The 15,718-nt window shown below is 55.0% G+C and overlaps 1 protein-coding gene across 1 annotated transcript in view; it reads left to right on the plus strand.

Annotated features, from left to right (window-relative positions):
* The window catches only part of acoxl (acyl-CoA oxidase-like), a 667,710-nt gene that overhangs the window by 380,562 nt on the left and 271,430 nt on the right, over positions 1 to 15,718 (plus strand). The window contains exon 12 of the mRNA XM_072500077.1: positions 2,044 to 2,197. Coding sequence (XP_072356178.1) covers positions 2,044 to 2,197 — 154 coding nt within the window. The remainder of the gene's footprint in view (positions 1 to 2,043; positions 2,198 to 15,718) is intronic.

Genomic DNA, 15,718 nt, shown 5'->3' on the forward strand with positions numbered 1-15,718 from the left:
CTTAGTAATCACAATTGGGAGGCGTTGGAATACAAAACGAAACCTTGGGAGAACCACCATTTTAATCGACTGTACCCTGCCCGCCAGCGAGAGTGGCACATGTCCCACCTTTTAAAATCCTCCTCCATCTGTTTCACCAATCGCGTCAAATTGAGTTTATGCAGTGCCCCCCAACTCCTAGCTACCTGAATCCCCAAATATCAAAAGCTCCTTTCCGCCCTCCTCAACAGTAGGTCCTCTATCCCTCTTCCCTGGTCCCCCGGATGGATCACAAAGAGCTCACTCTTTCCCACATTGAGCTTATAGCCCGAAAAGTCTCCAAACTCCCGTAGGATCTGGATTACCTCAACCATCCCCTCCACTGGATCCATCACATGCAGCAACAGGTTGTCTGCGTACAGCGACACTCGATGTTCCTCTCCCCCTCAAACCACCCCCTTCCATTTCCCCGACTCCCTTAACGCCATGGCCAAAGGTTCAATTGCTAATGCGAACAGCAGAGGGGACAGGGGGCACCCCTGCCTCGTCCCTCGATACAGCCGGAAATACTCAGACCTCCGCCGGTTCGTGACCACACTCGCCACCGGGGCTTTATACAGGAGCTTAACCCAACTAATAAACCCTCCCCCGAACCCAAACCTCCTCAACACTTCCCAGAGATACTCACACTCTACCCGATCAAAGGCTTTCTCCGCGTCCATGGCTGTCACTATCTCAGCTTCTCCCTCCACCTATGGCATCATTATTACATTTAAGAGCCTTCGCACATCAGTGTTTAACTGCCTACCCTTTACGAATCCCGTCTGGTCCTCATGAATCACCCCCGGAACACAGTCCTCAATCCTCATGGCCAACATAATGTAGGCATAATGCCTACATTAAGGAGCGAGATCGGTCTATATGACCCGCATTGCAGTGGGTCCTTATCCCGCTTTAAGATCAAAGAGATCGTCGCCTCCGACATTGTCGGGGGCAGGGTCCCCCCCCTCCTTGATTCATTGAAGGTCCTTACCAGCAACGGGGCTAACAGGTCTACATACTTCCTGTAGAACTCCACCAGGAACCCATCCGGCCCCGGGGCCTTCCCTGCCTGCATGCTCCCCAGTCCTTTAACCAGCATCTCCACCCCAATTGGCGCCCCCAGACCAGCCACCTCCTGCACCTCCACCCTTGGGAACCTCAACTGATCCAAGAATCGCCGCATCCCCTCTTTTCCCCCTGGGGGCTGGGACCTATACAGTTCCTCGTAAAAGGCCTTAAAAGCCTCATTCACTTTCCCAGCACTCCGCACCGTAGTTCCCCTGCCATCTTTGACTCCACCTATTTCCCTCGCTGCCATCCTCTTACGGAGCTGATGTGCCAGCATCCGGCTCGCCTTCTCCCCATATTCATATATCGCCCCCTGTGCCTTCCTCCACTGTGCCTCTGCCTTCCCTGTGATCAACAGGTCAAACTCCGTCTGGAGACTTCGTCTCTTCCTGAGTAGTCCCTCATCCGGAGCCTCTGCATATCTCCTGTCCACCCTTAAAATCTCCTCCACTAACCTCTCCCTTTCCCTGCCCTCGATCTTCACCCTGTGAGCCCTGATGGAGATTAACTCTCCCCTGACCACCGCCTTCAGCACCTCCCACACTACTCCCACCTGCACCTCCCCGTTGTCGTTAGCCGCCAGATATCTTTCAATACAACCCCGCACCCTCCCACACACTTCCTCGTCTGCCAGCAGTCCCACATCCAACCTCCACAACGGGCGTTGGCCCCTCTCCTCCCCCAGCTCCAGCTCCACCCAGTGCGGGGCATGGTCTGAAAAGGTAGATTTTGCAACACAGGTGACTGAATGCAAGGAGAAGCAATAAACCTAGCTGTTTATACTTTCCACCTTTCTGACACTAAGGGTGCTGCAGCTGGTTCTAATGTGAAGGGGCTGCGAAAAACGTGCCTTTATCAGAGGTTACGACCAATCGTATTGTGTTATTGCGTTATGCCTCTCATTTGTGGACATACCCATGTTGGTTATGTGTGATTTTCTTTTCAACCTAACAGGTATGCAGGAGAGATACTGGATGAAGATATGTACCGAGGCAGGAATCTGGCTAACAATCGCTCTTTGCAGGCATTAGTAGCAGGGCTGAAAGCTTACAGCACCTGGGAAAACCTAGCCTGTTTGCAAGATTGTAGAGAGTGCACTGGTGGGATGGTGAGTAAAATATATGGAAATTTATCTTTTCAAGGTGTGCTAAAATCCCATACCATGGGTCAGCTCATGAAACCTGTACTGAGAAGTGTATATTTCAGTACTGGACCGTGTATTAATTATGTGACATCTGTAGTCCAGAGACTTAAGCACAAATCCTACACTTCAACACCTCAGTGTAGTTCTGAGGGAGTGCTGCATTGTGCAAGGTGCTATCGTTATTGTCTGAGATGTTAAACTGAGGCTCGAGTTGCTCTCTCAAGGGGATGCAAGATTCCACAGCACTGCGTCAAAGGAGAGGAGAGGAGGTTTCCCCAGTCACCTGGAAAATATTTCATTCTCAACTAATGAACTATTGTCACTGCTCGAAAAGGAGAATACTGCGGAGGCCAGAAATAAAGACAGAAGACGCTGGTTGTGGCGATAAATGTCGAGAGAAACAGAGTTGACATTTCAGATCCATGGATCTTCATCACAACTGGGGAAATCAAAGATGCCATTAGGTCCGAGAAAGGTGGGTGGGACAAGGACAAAAGGAAGGTAGGGTGGAGAGATTGAACAACGGAAGGGAATGGATATGGGGCAAGAAAAGTTGCAGGGAAATGAAAGCTGTGCCTACAGCTGGTATGCTGCTGACTGAAAGTTACAAAAAATAAAATGAAACAAAGAAAAGGAAATAGAATGGGGCAGAGAATATTGTCTAAAATTGTTGAACTCTCTGTTGAGTCCGGAAGGCTTTAAAGTGTCAAATCGAAAGATAATCAAAATCGCAATACAAGCTTGAGAGGAGTGAAGAAGAAAATAAATAATCTTTTTTTAATTGTAAATTTGTCAACACCTTCATTCTGGCCTTTGCACCCAGCAGTTTTCTTTCTATCAAACCTCTTTATTTATTTTTTGAACCAGAATCATCAGACTTGAGACAGAGGCACATCCCACAACCTGTTGAGGGACATTTGGAGTAGGGGCAGGAAGCTGGCAGATTAGCAAGTCTCATATCCAATCGCTGGGGATTACTTTGGAATATAATAATAATAATCTTTTTTTATTGTCACATTCACACTCCAATGAAGTTACTGTGAAAATCCCCCAGTCGCCACATTCCGGAGCGTGATCGGGTACACAGAGGGAGAATTCAGAATGTCCAATTCACCTAACAACACGTCTTTCGGGAATTGTGGGAGGAAACCGGAGCACCGAGAGGAAACCCGCACAGACAGTGATCCAAGCTGGGAATCAAACCTGGGACCCTGTTGCTGTGAAGCAACAGTGCTAGCCACTGTGCTACCATGCCGCCCATATAAATAGTACGTAACCAAAAGCCAAAGGCTGGATATTAAATCCAGGCATTCAACAATAACTCAACAATTTGCTTTTCTGCAGCTCACTTCACATAATAGAACACGGGCAGGATTTTCATGTCTTGAGGTGGGAACTGAAACTCCAGACATTTCCCCAAGTCGAGATCCTGCCTCTTACCCGGGAACGCTGGCCAGTGGGATTTTCATCCGGCGGAGGCTGGGACTGCCTGGGGTCAAACCTGTCATCTCCCACAGCAGGCCCAAAACAGAGGCGGAGGCGGGCCTGGTGTCAAGGCGACCAGGTTAAAATCCTACCTCGCTAAGACATGTGCCCAATTCTGGAAATCAGTCTGAGGCTCGCCTGACCCTCACTCATGCCTTTCCTCACTTCTCTACTTTATGTCCTTCAACCTCTTTACCACTTCAAACCCCCAACTCCCCAACAGTCAAAACTTTACAAATCCCCCCATTTCCCATTCAACATCCCCAATTGACTCATCCAGTATCTACGATAAACAGAATTCAAAAGCCCGAAAATAAAATTGCCAAGTCTTTGAAAATCTCATAAATATGTCAAAATAAACAAACACTATTTGAAATTCACCTGAAAAACATTCTCCCCTTTCGAAGCCATAGATCTGTCAAATAAAAAATTCACGTTCCCCAAAACAGCTGTGCAAACAAGCCCTGTTGAGTAGAATGCATTAGTGGTTTGAAAGGCAGCCAAACATTTAAATTGTCGTTCCCCGAACACGATGTAAAGAAACCCTCCTGAGCAGAAGCCATCTGAGCCTTTGAAGACAGCTAAAACCTCAGGGGCCTGTCAAAGCTTTGAAACAGCCAAACAGATGGATGAGCTGAACTTTAAGGAGGAAATTATCATAGTTATCATGGAATTTACAGTGCAGAAGGAGGCCATTCAGCCCATCGAGTCTGCACCGGCTCTTGGAAAGAGCACCCTACCCAAGGTCCACACCTCCACCTAATCCCCATAACCCAGCAACCCCACCCAACACTAAGGGCAATTTTGGACACTTAAGGGCAATTTAGCATGGCCAATCCACCTTACCTGCACATCTTTGGACTGTGGAAGGAAACCGGAGCACCCGGAGGAAACCCATGCACTCACGGGGAGGATGTGCAGACTCCGCACAGACAGTGATCCAAGCCGGTATCAAACCTGGGACCCTGGAGCTGTGAAGCAATTGTGCTATCCACAATGCTACCATACTGCCATGGCATGAAATGAAAACATTGGGGATATTCTTGCAATTAGATATGGATTTCAAGCTGGGCCTCCCACATTATGCAATGTAGGATAGCAATTTGGAATGAAATGAAATGAAAATTGCTTATTGTCACAAGTAGGCTTCAAACGAAGTTACTGTGAAAAGCCCCTAGACGCCACATTCCGGCGCCTGTTCGGGGAGGCTGGTACGGGAATTGAACCGTGCTGCTGGCCTGCCTTTCAAAGCCAGCGATTTAGCCCTGTGCTAAACCAGCCCCTAATTTACCCAGTGGATAATCTACTCTCATGCACCTTTACACTTGTCCACTTCCACAATGCTGTTATTTCCCTTGACAACTTGTCAGTTTAAGAAAGAACCTGCCAACCACATTATTTAATGATTTTTTATCTTTGCAAATCAAAGCACTATCATCACACACTGACATGACAAAATTTCTCCTCACCCTCTGTCTTAAATGAGTGACCCCCTTATGCTATAAAATTCATAATGACATGTTTAAGTAGACAATGGGCGGGATTCTATGTTTCAGAAACTAAATTCTCCGCCAGCAGAGAATCAGGAATGTGTCCTGCTGGCGCTAGGAGCATCACCGAGGTCGTATTCTCATTCCTTGACTATGCAAAATAATACATAGCGGCGAACATGCTGGTCTCTGGCTACCATTTTGAATGGGTGCCATGATCCCAGCGTCCAGAGACAGGCTCCCTCAGCGTGGCCCCAGTTAGCCCCCTCAACCTCTGAACTCAACCACATCCACCCCCCACCTCAGCAACACCCAGGCCCCTCCTAGTAGTGAGACCCTATTCTGACGCACTAGTCCCCGAGGCGGGTGAAGGAGGTCAATACCCTGCTGCGACTGCCAAGCTGCAGAGGGAAGGTCCTCCAAGGATCCTGGGGGTTCGGTAGACTCAGGATGGTCCCATGTCTGGAATACCCCTTCCAGTCCTGGGAACCTGATGATCACTTTTGGCATGTTGATCTTTGGCAACCCCCTGTTCAAAGTCATCATCCTTGTCTGACCTGTTTAAACTTTGAAGTGGCCTTTTCACTCTGCCTTTCTCTGCCTGACAGCTGATGAGCAGATCATTGATGAAGATGCAAGCCGTGAAGACTTCCTCATTCCTCGCATCTACTCCCACAGCCCTCTGCATTTAAAACAGCTGCTTTTTGAAGCATCTGAGCCTACCTAGAAAGCCAACAACACTTAAATAGCCTTGAAACACCCTGAGATCCTTTGAAGTGCTGAGCATTCATTCAATTTCATTCAGCACCTATAACTTGCCTTTGATTGACAACTCAATGATGCTGTGTTTATTTATCTTTCCCTTCATGCTTGAACATATCTGAAGTACTCTTCATTGATCCTAGAGGCAACATTTATGAACAGTTTTGTTCTGATTGACCGCTGCTGGCCACTTCCAAAATATGAAGTGCTGTGTCCATGATGGCATGCCCTTTCACACCCCCAGATACAAATCCCCACTTTTCTCAACATTGATTAATTCTTGGCTTTATGTTCCTACCTTAAAACACTTGCATGTAAACTTTCTGATTCTGAAAATGAATAGACAGAAAATTATCATAGAATTTACAGTGCAGAAGGAGGCCATTCGGCCCATCGAGTCTGCACCAGCTCTTGGAAAGAGCACCCTACCCAAGGTCAACACCTCCACCCTATCCCCATAACCCAGTAACCCCACCCAACACTAAGGGCAATTTTGGACACTAAGGGCAATTTATCATGGCCAATCCACCTAACCTGCACATCTTTGGACTGTGGGAGGAAACCGGAGTACCCGGAGGAAACCCACGCACACATGGGGAGGATGTGCAGACTCCGCACAGACAGTGACCCAAGCCGGAATCGAACCTGGGACCCTGGAGCTGTGAAGCAATTGTGCTATCCACAATGCTACTGTGCTGCCCACATTTTCTAGAAGGCCACTGCTAGTGTTTGCTAGGAATGCACTGTTAGTGAGTTACACAATCTTTAATAAACATAGATTTCCCTAAAGAGCAAAAAATTAACTTATAAAGTTGTGAGGTTCAAAATATCCAGTTGTGGCTGACGCCTTTCAGATCAGCTGACAACTTTAGTTAACAACTTTAGTGAAGGTATTAAAGGACGTGATATTGAATGCATTTTGCCTGCTCTTGTGAAATATAGGTTTTTCTACAATTTTTGGGCGGGGTTCCCCACTCCCACGCCGAAGTGGCCGCGCCGTCGTGAACGCCGTCGAGGTTCACGACGGCGCGAAACGGCCCTGATCCCGACCGATTCAGGGCCCGAAAATGGGCTCGGATCAGGGCCGCGAGAACCTCGGGGGGGGGGGGCGTTCCGCGAAGGCCGCGTCATCACCGCGCGACGTCCGAATGACGCAGCGCTGCACCATAAATTGCGCGATCCGCGCACAGAGGACCCGGAGGAGAACAGAGGAGATGGCTGAGCCCCGAAGAGCCGCACCGAGGTTCCGGGACACGGACCTGGACACCCTGGTGGATGAGGTGGAGCGGAGAAGGGACACCCTCTGCCCAAGACATGGGCATCGCCAGCCATCCAGCACGGTGAGGCACGGCTGGTGCGAGGTGGGCACCGCAGTCAGTGCTGTGGGGCAGACCCCCCCGGACGGGGGAGCAGTGCCGCAAGAAGCTGCACGACCTCACCCGGGCTGCCAGGGTAAGTGCCATGATGGTGCCCCAGGCTCCCCCCCCCCGGCACGGGGGGTGGGGGTGGGGTGGTTGGGAGTGTTGGGGGGGACTGGGGCATCAGGGGCGATGTTGGGGGGGTCAGGGGGGTTGGGGGGGTCAGGCGGGTTTGGGGGGTTCACGGTGCCCAACTATCTACTCGACCCACATGAGCCCCGGGACCCCCCTGGAGCGACGCCATGGCGTGCTGTCTCCTGAACCAGCAACAATGTAGTCTATATCTGCATGCCCTGATGATACCCGCCTAATGGTGATGCTTTATCCACCCCCCCCCCACCCCCAGGACAAGACAGCGCACAACCAGCGGGAGCACATGAGAACCGGAGGGGGTTCTCCGGTCCTGCACCCCCTAACCATTCACGAGCAGAGGGCCCTGGACCTCGCTGGGGGATCCGCCACCCGGGAGGTCGCGCCACGCCAGGTCGGGGGCGCAGAAGCAAGTGAGAGAACCCTGCATGTCCTCTCCACCCCCAACCCGTCATCGCCCCCCTCACACTCTGGCCACTGCACCCCCAATCCCATCCCCCCTCACACTCTGGCCACTGCACCCCCGATCCCATCCCCCCTCACACTCTGGCCACTGCACCCCCAATCCCATCCCCCCTCACACTCTGGCCACTGCACCCCCGACCCCATCTCCCCTCACACTCTGGCCACTGCACCCACCACCACCATACACCCGGGCCACCGTGTCTAACGAACCCCGATGTTCCCCAGGGCCATCCGCCGAACCTTCAGGGACGTCTTGCCCAGGAAGCAGCGCAACGCCGCCCACCGCAACGGCACCCAGGGACGCTCGTCAGAGGTTGGCAGTTGTTCGCACAGGAGGGCAGACCTCACAGTCTGGGACACAGGACCGGGCCGCTGAGACCTCCGGGTCAGACATTAGTCAGGGGCACAGGGTGGACAGTAATGCCGAAGCCCACGTCACGGCCACACACCCGCTGGATCAAACTAAAGACGACATGGCCCGCATGGAGCTTGCGCCGGGCCATGATGGGGACCAGTACACACCAGACTTCTTGACGGATGATGACCTCGAGCTTGCGGCACTGCTGTCTCCCACACCGTTCACCATCGCAGAGACACTCACCTCGGTTGGGCAGATCAGTGATGAGGCTCCCGGGTCACTGTCTGGTGCGCACCCCACAGCCGAGCCGGTACAGCAGGTGGAGTTTGGAGCAGCCGAGGGGCTGGACGGTCGGAGGGCAGCCCAGGCCCAGCAACCAGCTGCCACCCAGACGGTTCCCGGGTTCCTGGATGTAATTGACCCACCCGGACAACCGATGCGTGTGGACACCCAGGGACTGAGTAACGGGATGAGGGCCATCTTCCAGGACCTGCACAAGCAGCTGGAGGAGTCTATCCGCGTCCAGGAGCAGGGAGTGGGTCCGCTCATCACAGCTACCCAGGCCGACACCGCACGGGTAGCGTCCGCGGTGGAGGCAATGGGTGAAAGGGTTTCGGCCATTGGTCAGGTTCTGCAAGGCGTTGGGCTTCACGTGCAGGCGTCATCCATGGCCCAGGAGGGGGCTGCCCTCTCACAGGCAGCCATCTCACAGAGCCAACACGACATTGCCGCCGCTCTCCGGGCCCTGGCTGAATCTCACCATGCCATGGCCCGGTCCCAGCAAACGATGGCTCAGTCCCAGCAGTCAGTCGCGGAGAGCATAGACCGCCTGGCGCACGTGATGGATGGCGTGGCGCACTCACAGGTCGGGATCACACAGATCTTGGCAGGAATGTGGCACTCCCTGGGCCCCGTCTTGGCGAACATTCGGACCGTGGTCGATACTGCTGCAGGCCTCCAGGACTGGCAGCGCCAGGTGCCGGGGCTGCGACGGGGCATGTCTCCGAGTGCATCTCCGTCCCACAGTGAGGCCCAGGGGCCACCGGGCTCCCCGAGGGAGGAGGAGGTTCTGGGGCCCGTCCCGGTAGCTCCACCAAGGGACATCCCGCTACACTCGGCCTCCCCCCGTTCCGTCCCTGGCGCATCTGGTGGGGAGTGGGCAGGTCAGAGTGGCACCACGCCATCCAGCATGCCCGCTGAGCAGCCTGGCCCATCGAAGCCGGGCCGCCCCAGGAAACGCGTGTCGACGGGGAGCCATGTCACAGGGCGTGATTCACAGCAGTCCGCCTCCACTCCTGCTGTACCATCTGGGAACACACCTAGATGTAGTGGTAGGGCCCGTAAGGCAAAGTCGTTAGGCACATAAGAAGTTGGCATGGGTGCAGGGCACGGTCTAGTTGTAGTGGGTAGGGCACCTATGTTTACCACACGAATAAACGCACTGTTAAATCTGACTTGTAAGACTGTGTGCTATGTCCGGTCCCAGGGGGCTCGTGAGGGTGCCCGATTGGCGTAGTGGTATACGAGCCGTTCAAGGTCTGTTCCGGATGTGCTGACCCTTTCCCCCCCTGCCCCCCATAATCGGACACCGTTGTCCTCGGTACACCGACGCCAGCCACCCCACGGGCATGTGGTGAAATATCCGTCACGAAGGCTGTGACCACCGGAGTGCATGGTTCAGCTATAGCCATGAGTCAGACCTCGGCTGGCGAATCACAGCTCATCGCAGAGCGGGCTGTCATCATTCAACATGGCACTGATCACACCCGCTTACCCAATCATCACTGTTGTGCAATCCCATAGTGCCTCAGTGGTAAGGTGATGTGGAATTGTTGCCGTGAACGCGGTGCGGGGGTGGGGGGGTGGAGGTGGTGGGCGCTGTGTGGTGCCTGTGTGCAGGAGTGATGGTGCAAGTGGCAGTGTTTAGCGAATCCCACCCCCACAGTGCGTGAACCGTGCAGCCACCAACGCGTCGCGTGCCCGCTGTCCGCGGCCTGGTCGTAACCAGCACCCGGGCAGTGTCTGCATCCTGCGCCCCTCCCCCCACCCTGATGCGCCCCATCATCCTCCTCTTCCCCATCCCCCTCGTTTGCGTTGGCTCCCGTGCCGTCGGGTCCTCCCTCCGGCTCCTCCGCCAGGTCATCTCCCCTCTGCATGGCAATGTTGTGCAGCGCAGAGCAGACCACAACTATGCGACCGACAGTCGGGCCGGTACTGCAGGGCCCCTCGGAGCGGTCCAGGCATCTGAATCGCATCTTCAGCAGCCCGAAGCACCGCTCCACCACACCCCTGGTTGCTGCATGGGCCTCGTTGTATAGGCTCTCCGCGTTGGTGTGAGGTCTCCGTATTGGTGTCAGCAGCCATGACCTCAATGGATAGCCCTTGTCGCCCAGCAACCATCCCCTCAGCTGGGGGGGCCATCCACCGAACATTGCGGGGATGAACGACTGTGCCAGAATGTAGGCGTCATGCACACTCCCGGGGAACCTTGCACACACGTGCATGATCTTCATGTGGGGGTCGCACACCACCTGAATGTTCATGGAGTACGCGCCCTTTCTGTTCATGAACACGTCCCTGCTGTCTGCAGGCGGGCGCATGGGGACGTGCACACCATCGATGACACCCTGGACCATCGGTATCCCGGCCACCTTGGCGAATCCACGTGCCCGTGCTTCCTGCTGTGCTCGGTCCTCGGGGAATTGAATGTACCTGTCCGCGATGGCGTACAAGGCGTCGGTGACGGCCCTGATGCACCTGTGGACTGATGCCTGTGAGATCCCGGATAGGTCCCCGCTCGGCGCCTGGAAGGAACCGGTCGCATAGAGGTTTAGGGCCACCGTCACCTTGACGGAGACTGGTATCGCGTGTCCTCCTCCCATTCCACGTGGTGCGAGTTGCGCCACGAGCTGGCATATATGTGCGACCGTCTCCCTGCTGAACCGTAGTCTCCTCCTGCATGTGATGTCCGGTAGGGCCTCGAACGACATTCTGTCGCGGTACACCCTCGGCCTTGCTGGACGCCTGTGGTGCCCTGGCACCACCATCAGTGGATCCTCCTGCTCCACCTGCTCCTCCTCCTCCTCCTGCTCCCCCCCCCCCCCCCCCCCCCCCCCCCCCGCAAGCACTTCCTCTGCATTCCTCGCCGTCTGGCGGTCAATGTTCCCCTCGGCATCCCCCTGTACATTCGGGCCTGAACGCCTGCGGCCTGCGTGTCGACGACGGGCCACTCCGCGGCCATCCCCTCTGCTGCACCGGCGACCGCTGCATCTGCAGCCACTGTGGGCCGTCCGACTCTACGCTGCCGGATGGCAAACTCCAGAACTGCGGCTCCAACCACGGCAGTGAACATCGCTGTCTGGTTGGCATACATGGTGACCTGCAGGAGGGTGGTGGGGGGCAGAGAAATGACATGTTACACTGAGGTTCTTCCACACCTCGCCAGCCGGGCTGCATGGGATACCTGTGTGCCCCGGCGGCCTGGTCGCGCTGCAGATACGCAGCCAGCCTAACACCTGGTCACTGACTGCGTCCAACGGTCACTTCACACCGTACTGCTCACCAGTGTGCCACTCTCCTGTGCTCACCAGTGTGCCACTCTCCTGTGCTCACCAGTGTGCCACTCTCCTGTGCTCACCAGTGTGCCACTCTCCTGTGCTCACCAGTGTGCCACTCTCCTGTGCCCATCAGCCACACGCACCCTGCGGCCGTGTCCTCGTCACCGTCCTGCCATATCAGGGCGGCTGACCTGTGGCATCCGCGGATGGACGATACCATCCACACTCTCCCTTACCCCCCTCCCACCTGCACGCCGCTCCCTCATTCCCCCCTCCCACCTGCACACTCTCCCACAACCCCCCTCCCACCTGCACACTCTCCCACAACCCCCCTCCCACCTGCACACTCTCCCACACCCCCCTCCCACCTGCACCCTCTCCCACAACCCCCTCCCACCTGCACACTCTCCCACAACCCCCTCCCACCTGCACACTCTCTCACACCCCCCCTCCCACTTGCACACTCTCCCTCATCCCCCTCCCACCTGCACACTCTCCCACACACACCCTCCCACCTGCACACTCTCCCTCATCCCCCCTCCCGCCTGCACACTCTCCCTCATCCCCCTCCCACCTGCACACTCTCCCTCATCCCCCTCCCACCTGCACACTCTCCCACACACCCCTCCCACCTGCACACTCTCCCTCACCCCCCTCCCACCTACACACTCTCCCTCATCCCCCTCCCACCTACACACTCTCCCTCATCCCCCTCCCACCTGCACACTCTCCCACACACATCCTCCCACCTGCACACTCTCCCTCATCCCCCCTCCCACCTGCACCCTCTCCCACACACCCCTCCCACCTGCACGCTCTCCCGCCCCCCTCCCACCTGCACACTCTCCCTCATCCCCCCTCCCACCTGCACCCTCTCCCACAACCCCCCTCCCACCTGCACACTCTCCCTCACCCCCCCCACCTGCACACTCTCCCACAACCCCCCTCCCACCTGCACACTCTCCCTCACACCCCCTCCCACCTGCACACTCTCCCTCATCCCCCTCCCACCTGCACCCTCTCCCTCATCCCCCTCCCACCTGCACACTCTCCCACACCCCCCTCCCACCTGCACACTCTCCTACCCCCCCTCCCACCTGCATGCTCTCCCAACCCCCTTCCACCTGCACACTCTCCCACACACCCCTCCCACCTGCGCACTCTCCCTCATTCCCCCTCCCACCTACACACTCTCCTACCTCCCCTCCCACCTGCACACTCTCCCACACACCCCTCCCACCTGCACACTCTCCCTCATCCCCCCTCCCACCTACACACTCTCCCACACACCCCTCCCACCTGCACACTCTCCCTCATCCCCCCTCCCACCTACACACTCTCCTACCCCCCCCTCCCACCTGCATGCTCTCCCAACCCCCTTCCACCTGCACACTCTCCCACACCACCCCCTCCCACCTGCACCCTCTCCCACCACCCCCCTCCCACCTGCACACTCTCCCACCCCCCCTTCCACCTGCACCCTCTCCCACACACCCCCTCCCACCTGCACGCTCTCCCACTCCCCCCTCCCACCTGCACCCTCTCCCACCCCCCCCACCTGCACCATCTCCCACACCCCCTCCTCCCACCTGCACCCTCTCCCACCCCCCCCACCTGCACACTCTCCCGCACCCCCCACCTGCACACTCTCCCGCACCCCCCCTCCCATCTGCACCCTCTGCCACCCCCCCCACCTGCACATTCTCCCCCCCCTGCACACTCTCCTCCCCCCCCCCCACCTGCACGCTCTCCCACCCCCCCCCTCCCACCTGCACACTCTCCCGCACCCCCCCCCCCCCCCCCCCCCCCCCCCCCCGTTGGCCGCAGCCTTCTCGGGTAAGCCGACCCGGTCTCCGGGCGCTGCGCTACAGTCCGCTCACCTCCTCCCTGCTCAGTGTCAGCCAGCACGACTGGCTGACGACTTTAAAAAGCAGGTGTGAACGGCGACGGCGTGAACTGGGGACACGCCGTCGGGACTTCGGCACATCCGGGCCTGAGAATCGCGGGGGTGCCGGAGAATCGCCATTTTGGGTGTCTCGGGCGATTCTCCGGCCTGCGGCCCACGAAACTCGACCGGGCCGTTCCCGCCGTTTGGGAGAATCGCGGGAGGGCGTCGGACCGGCGTCTCGGGAAATTTTGGCGGCCCAGGCGATTCTCCCAACCGGCGCGGGAGCGGAGCATCGCGGCCCTTATATTTAAACCCTTATTTTCAACATTAGAACTTCCAGTTCCTGAAAAAAAGATGTGAGCTGAAGGCTTTTTGAATGATTTGTTTGGCTCATCAAAAGATTGATTGCAATGGAAATTTCATATTGTTGGTCAGTATTATCATGACATATATTTTTATAGCAACTTTAACAGAATGAACTGTCCTGTGGGGCTCCACAGAGGCAATATTTAAGAAAACAAATTATGACTCCAAGCTACACAAGGAGGAACTTGTTGTTCAAAAGGAGTGCCTTAGAGGAAGAGAGCGAGGTAGAGTGGCAACAAAGTTTAGGGAGGGAGCCTGCTGCCTCGACGCCAAGGACCTGGATTCGATCCCGGCCCCTTATCACTGTCCGTGTGGAGTTTGCACATTATCCCCACGTCTGCATGGGTCTCACCGCCACAAATGAAAGATGTACAGGGTAGGTGGATTGGCCATGCTAAAATTGTTGCTTAATTGCAAAGAAATGGAATTGGGCACTTTAAATTTCTAAAAATAATTTTTTTTTTAAAGTGAGAGAGCCCCAGAAATTAGGGCTCAGCAGGCTAAAAGCAGAACCACCTGAAGTGGAGCAATTAAATTCAGGGTTGCTCAAGTGGCCAGAATTAGATGAACAGAGATATCCGAGAGGGCTGGGGGACTGGAGAGAATTGTAGAGAGAGGAAAGGGCAAGGCCATGGAGTGGGTTTGGAAGCAAAGATGAAAATCTTAATGTCAAGGTGTTTCTTGACCGGATCCAATGTGTGAGCGCCGGAGTGATAGATGAAGTTGACTGGTGTGAGTTTAGACATGATCAGCTGTGTTTTGGATGATGACAGATTTGTGAAGGGTAGAATGTGAAGGCCGACGAGGAGTTCTACTTCAATATTGCAACTCTTTACTGAGTAATTCCCAATGTTGACATCAATGAAGTGATTCAAGGGGCGGCATGTGGCGCAGTGGTTAGCACTGGGACTGCGGCGCTGAGACCTGGGTTCGAATCCCAGCTCTGGGTCACTGTCCATCTGGAGTTTGCACATTCTCCTCATGTCTGCATGGGTTTCACCCCCACAACCCAAAGATGTGCTGGTTAGGTGGATTGGCCACGCTAAATTGCCCCTTACACAAGCTCAAGAGATCGTGAAAACAGGAGTTCCGCTGAATGTAAATTTGAACATAAAATTAACGCTGAGAAAGGTTGCGTAATTGAGCGGAAACTCCATACCAAAAACGTCACTGAACCATCTGGTTTAACATTTTTAAAATAATCTTAATTAGTGTCACAAGTAGGCTTTGTTGCTCTTTTTAGCCTTAGTTTATTAGCTCTGATTACATCACCTTTGCTCACGAGTCGCCAGGTATCTTTCTGATACCGCCACGTGGTTCAAGTTCAGGTTATGATTAATAAGTCAGCACACCGCTTAGTAAGATTGAAATCAACGGTCATTTGTTATATACAACAAGTAATGTTTACACAATAATCCTACTATCTATATAATAAACCTATCACTACTGGCCAGTACTTAACTTTAGGAAGAGCCCACCAGGTCAGGGAAACAAATGGCTTATCCAATCGGATCTGGCCCGCGGGATTCAAAAGGCTGATGCAGGTCGATGGCTAGGAGTCTTTATCGGATAGCGATCGCTGGATTCAAACTTACAGTTGCCGGTT

This window comes from Scyliorhinus torazame, chromosome 4, assembly GCF_047496885.1.
Source record: "Scyliorhinus torazame isolate Kashiwa2021f chromosome 4, sScyTor2.1, whole genome shotgun sequence".
In the NCBI taxonomy this organism is placed as follows: Eukaryota; Metazoa; Chordata; class Chondrichthyes; order Carcharhiniformes; family Scyliorhinidae; genus Scyliorhinus; species Scyliorhinus torazame.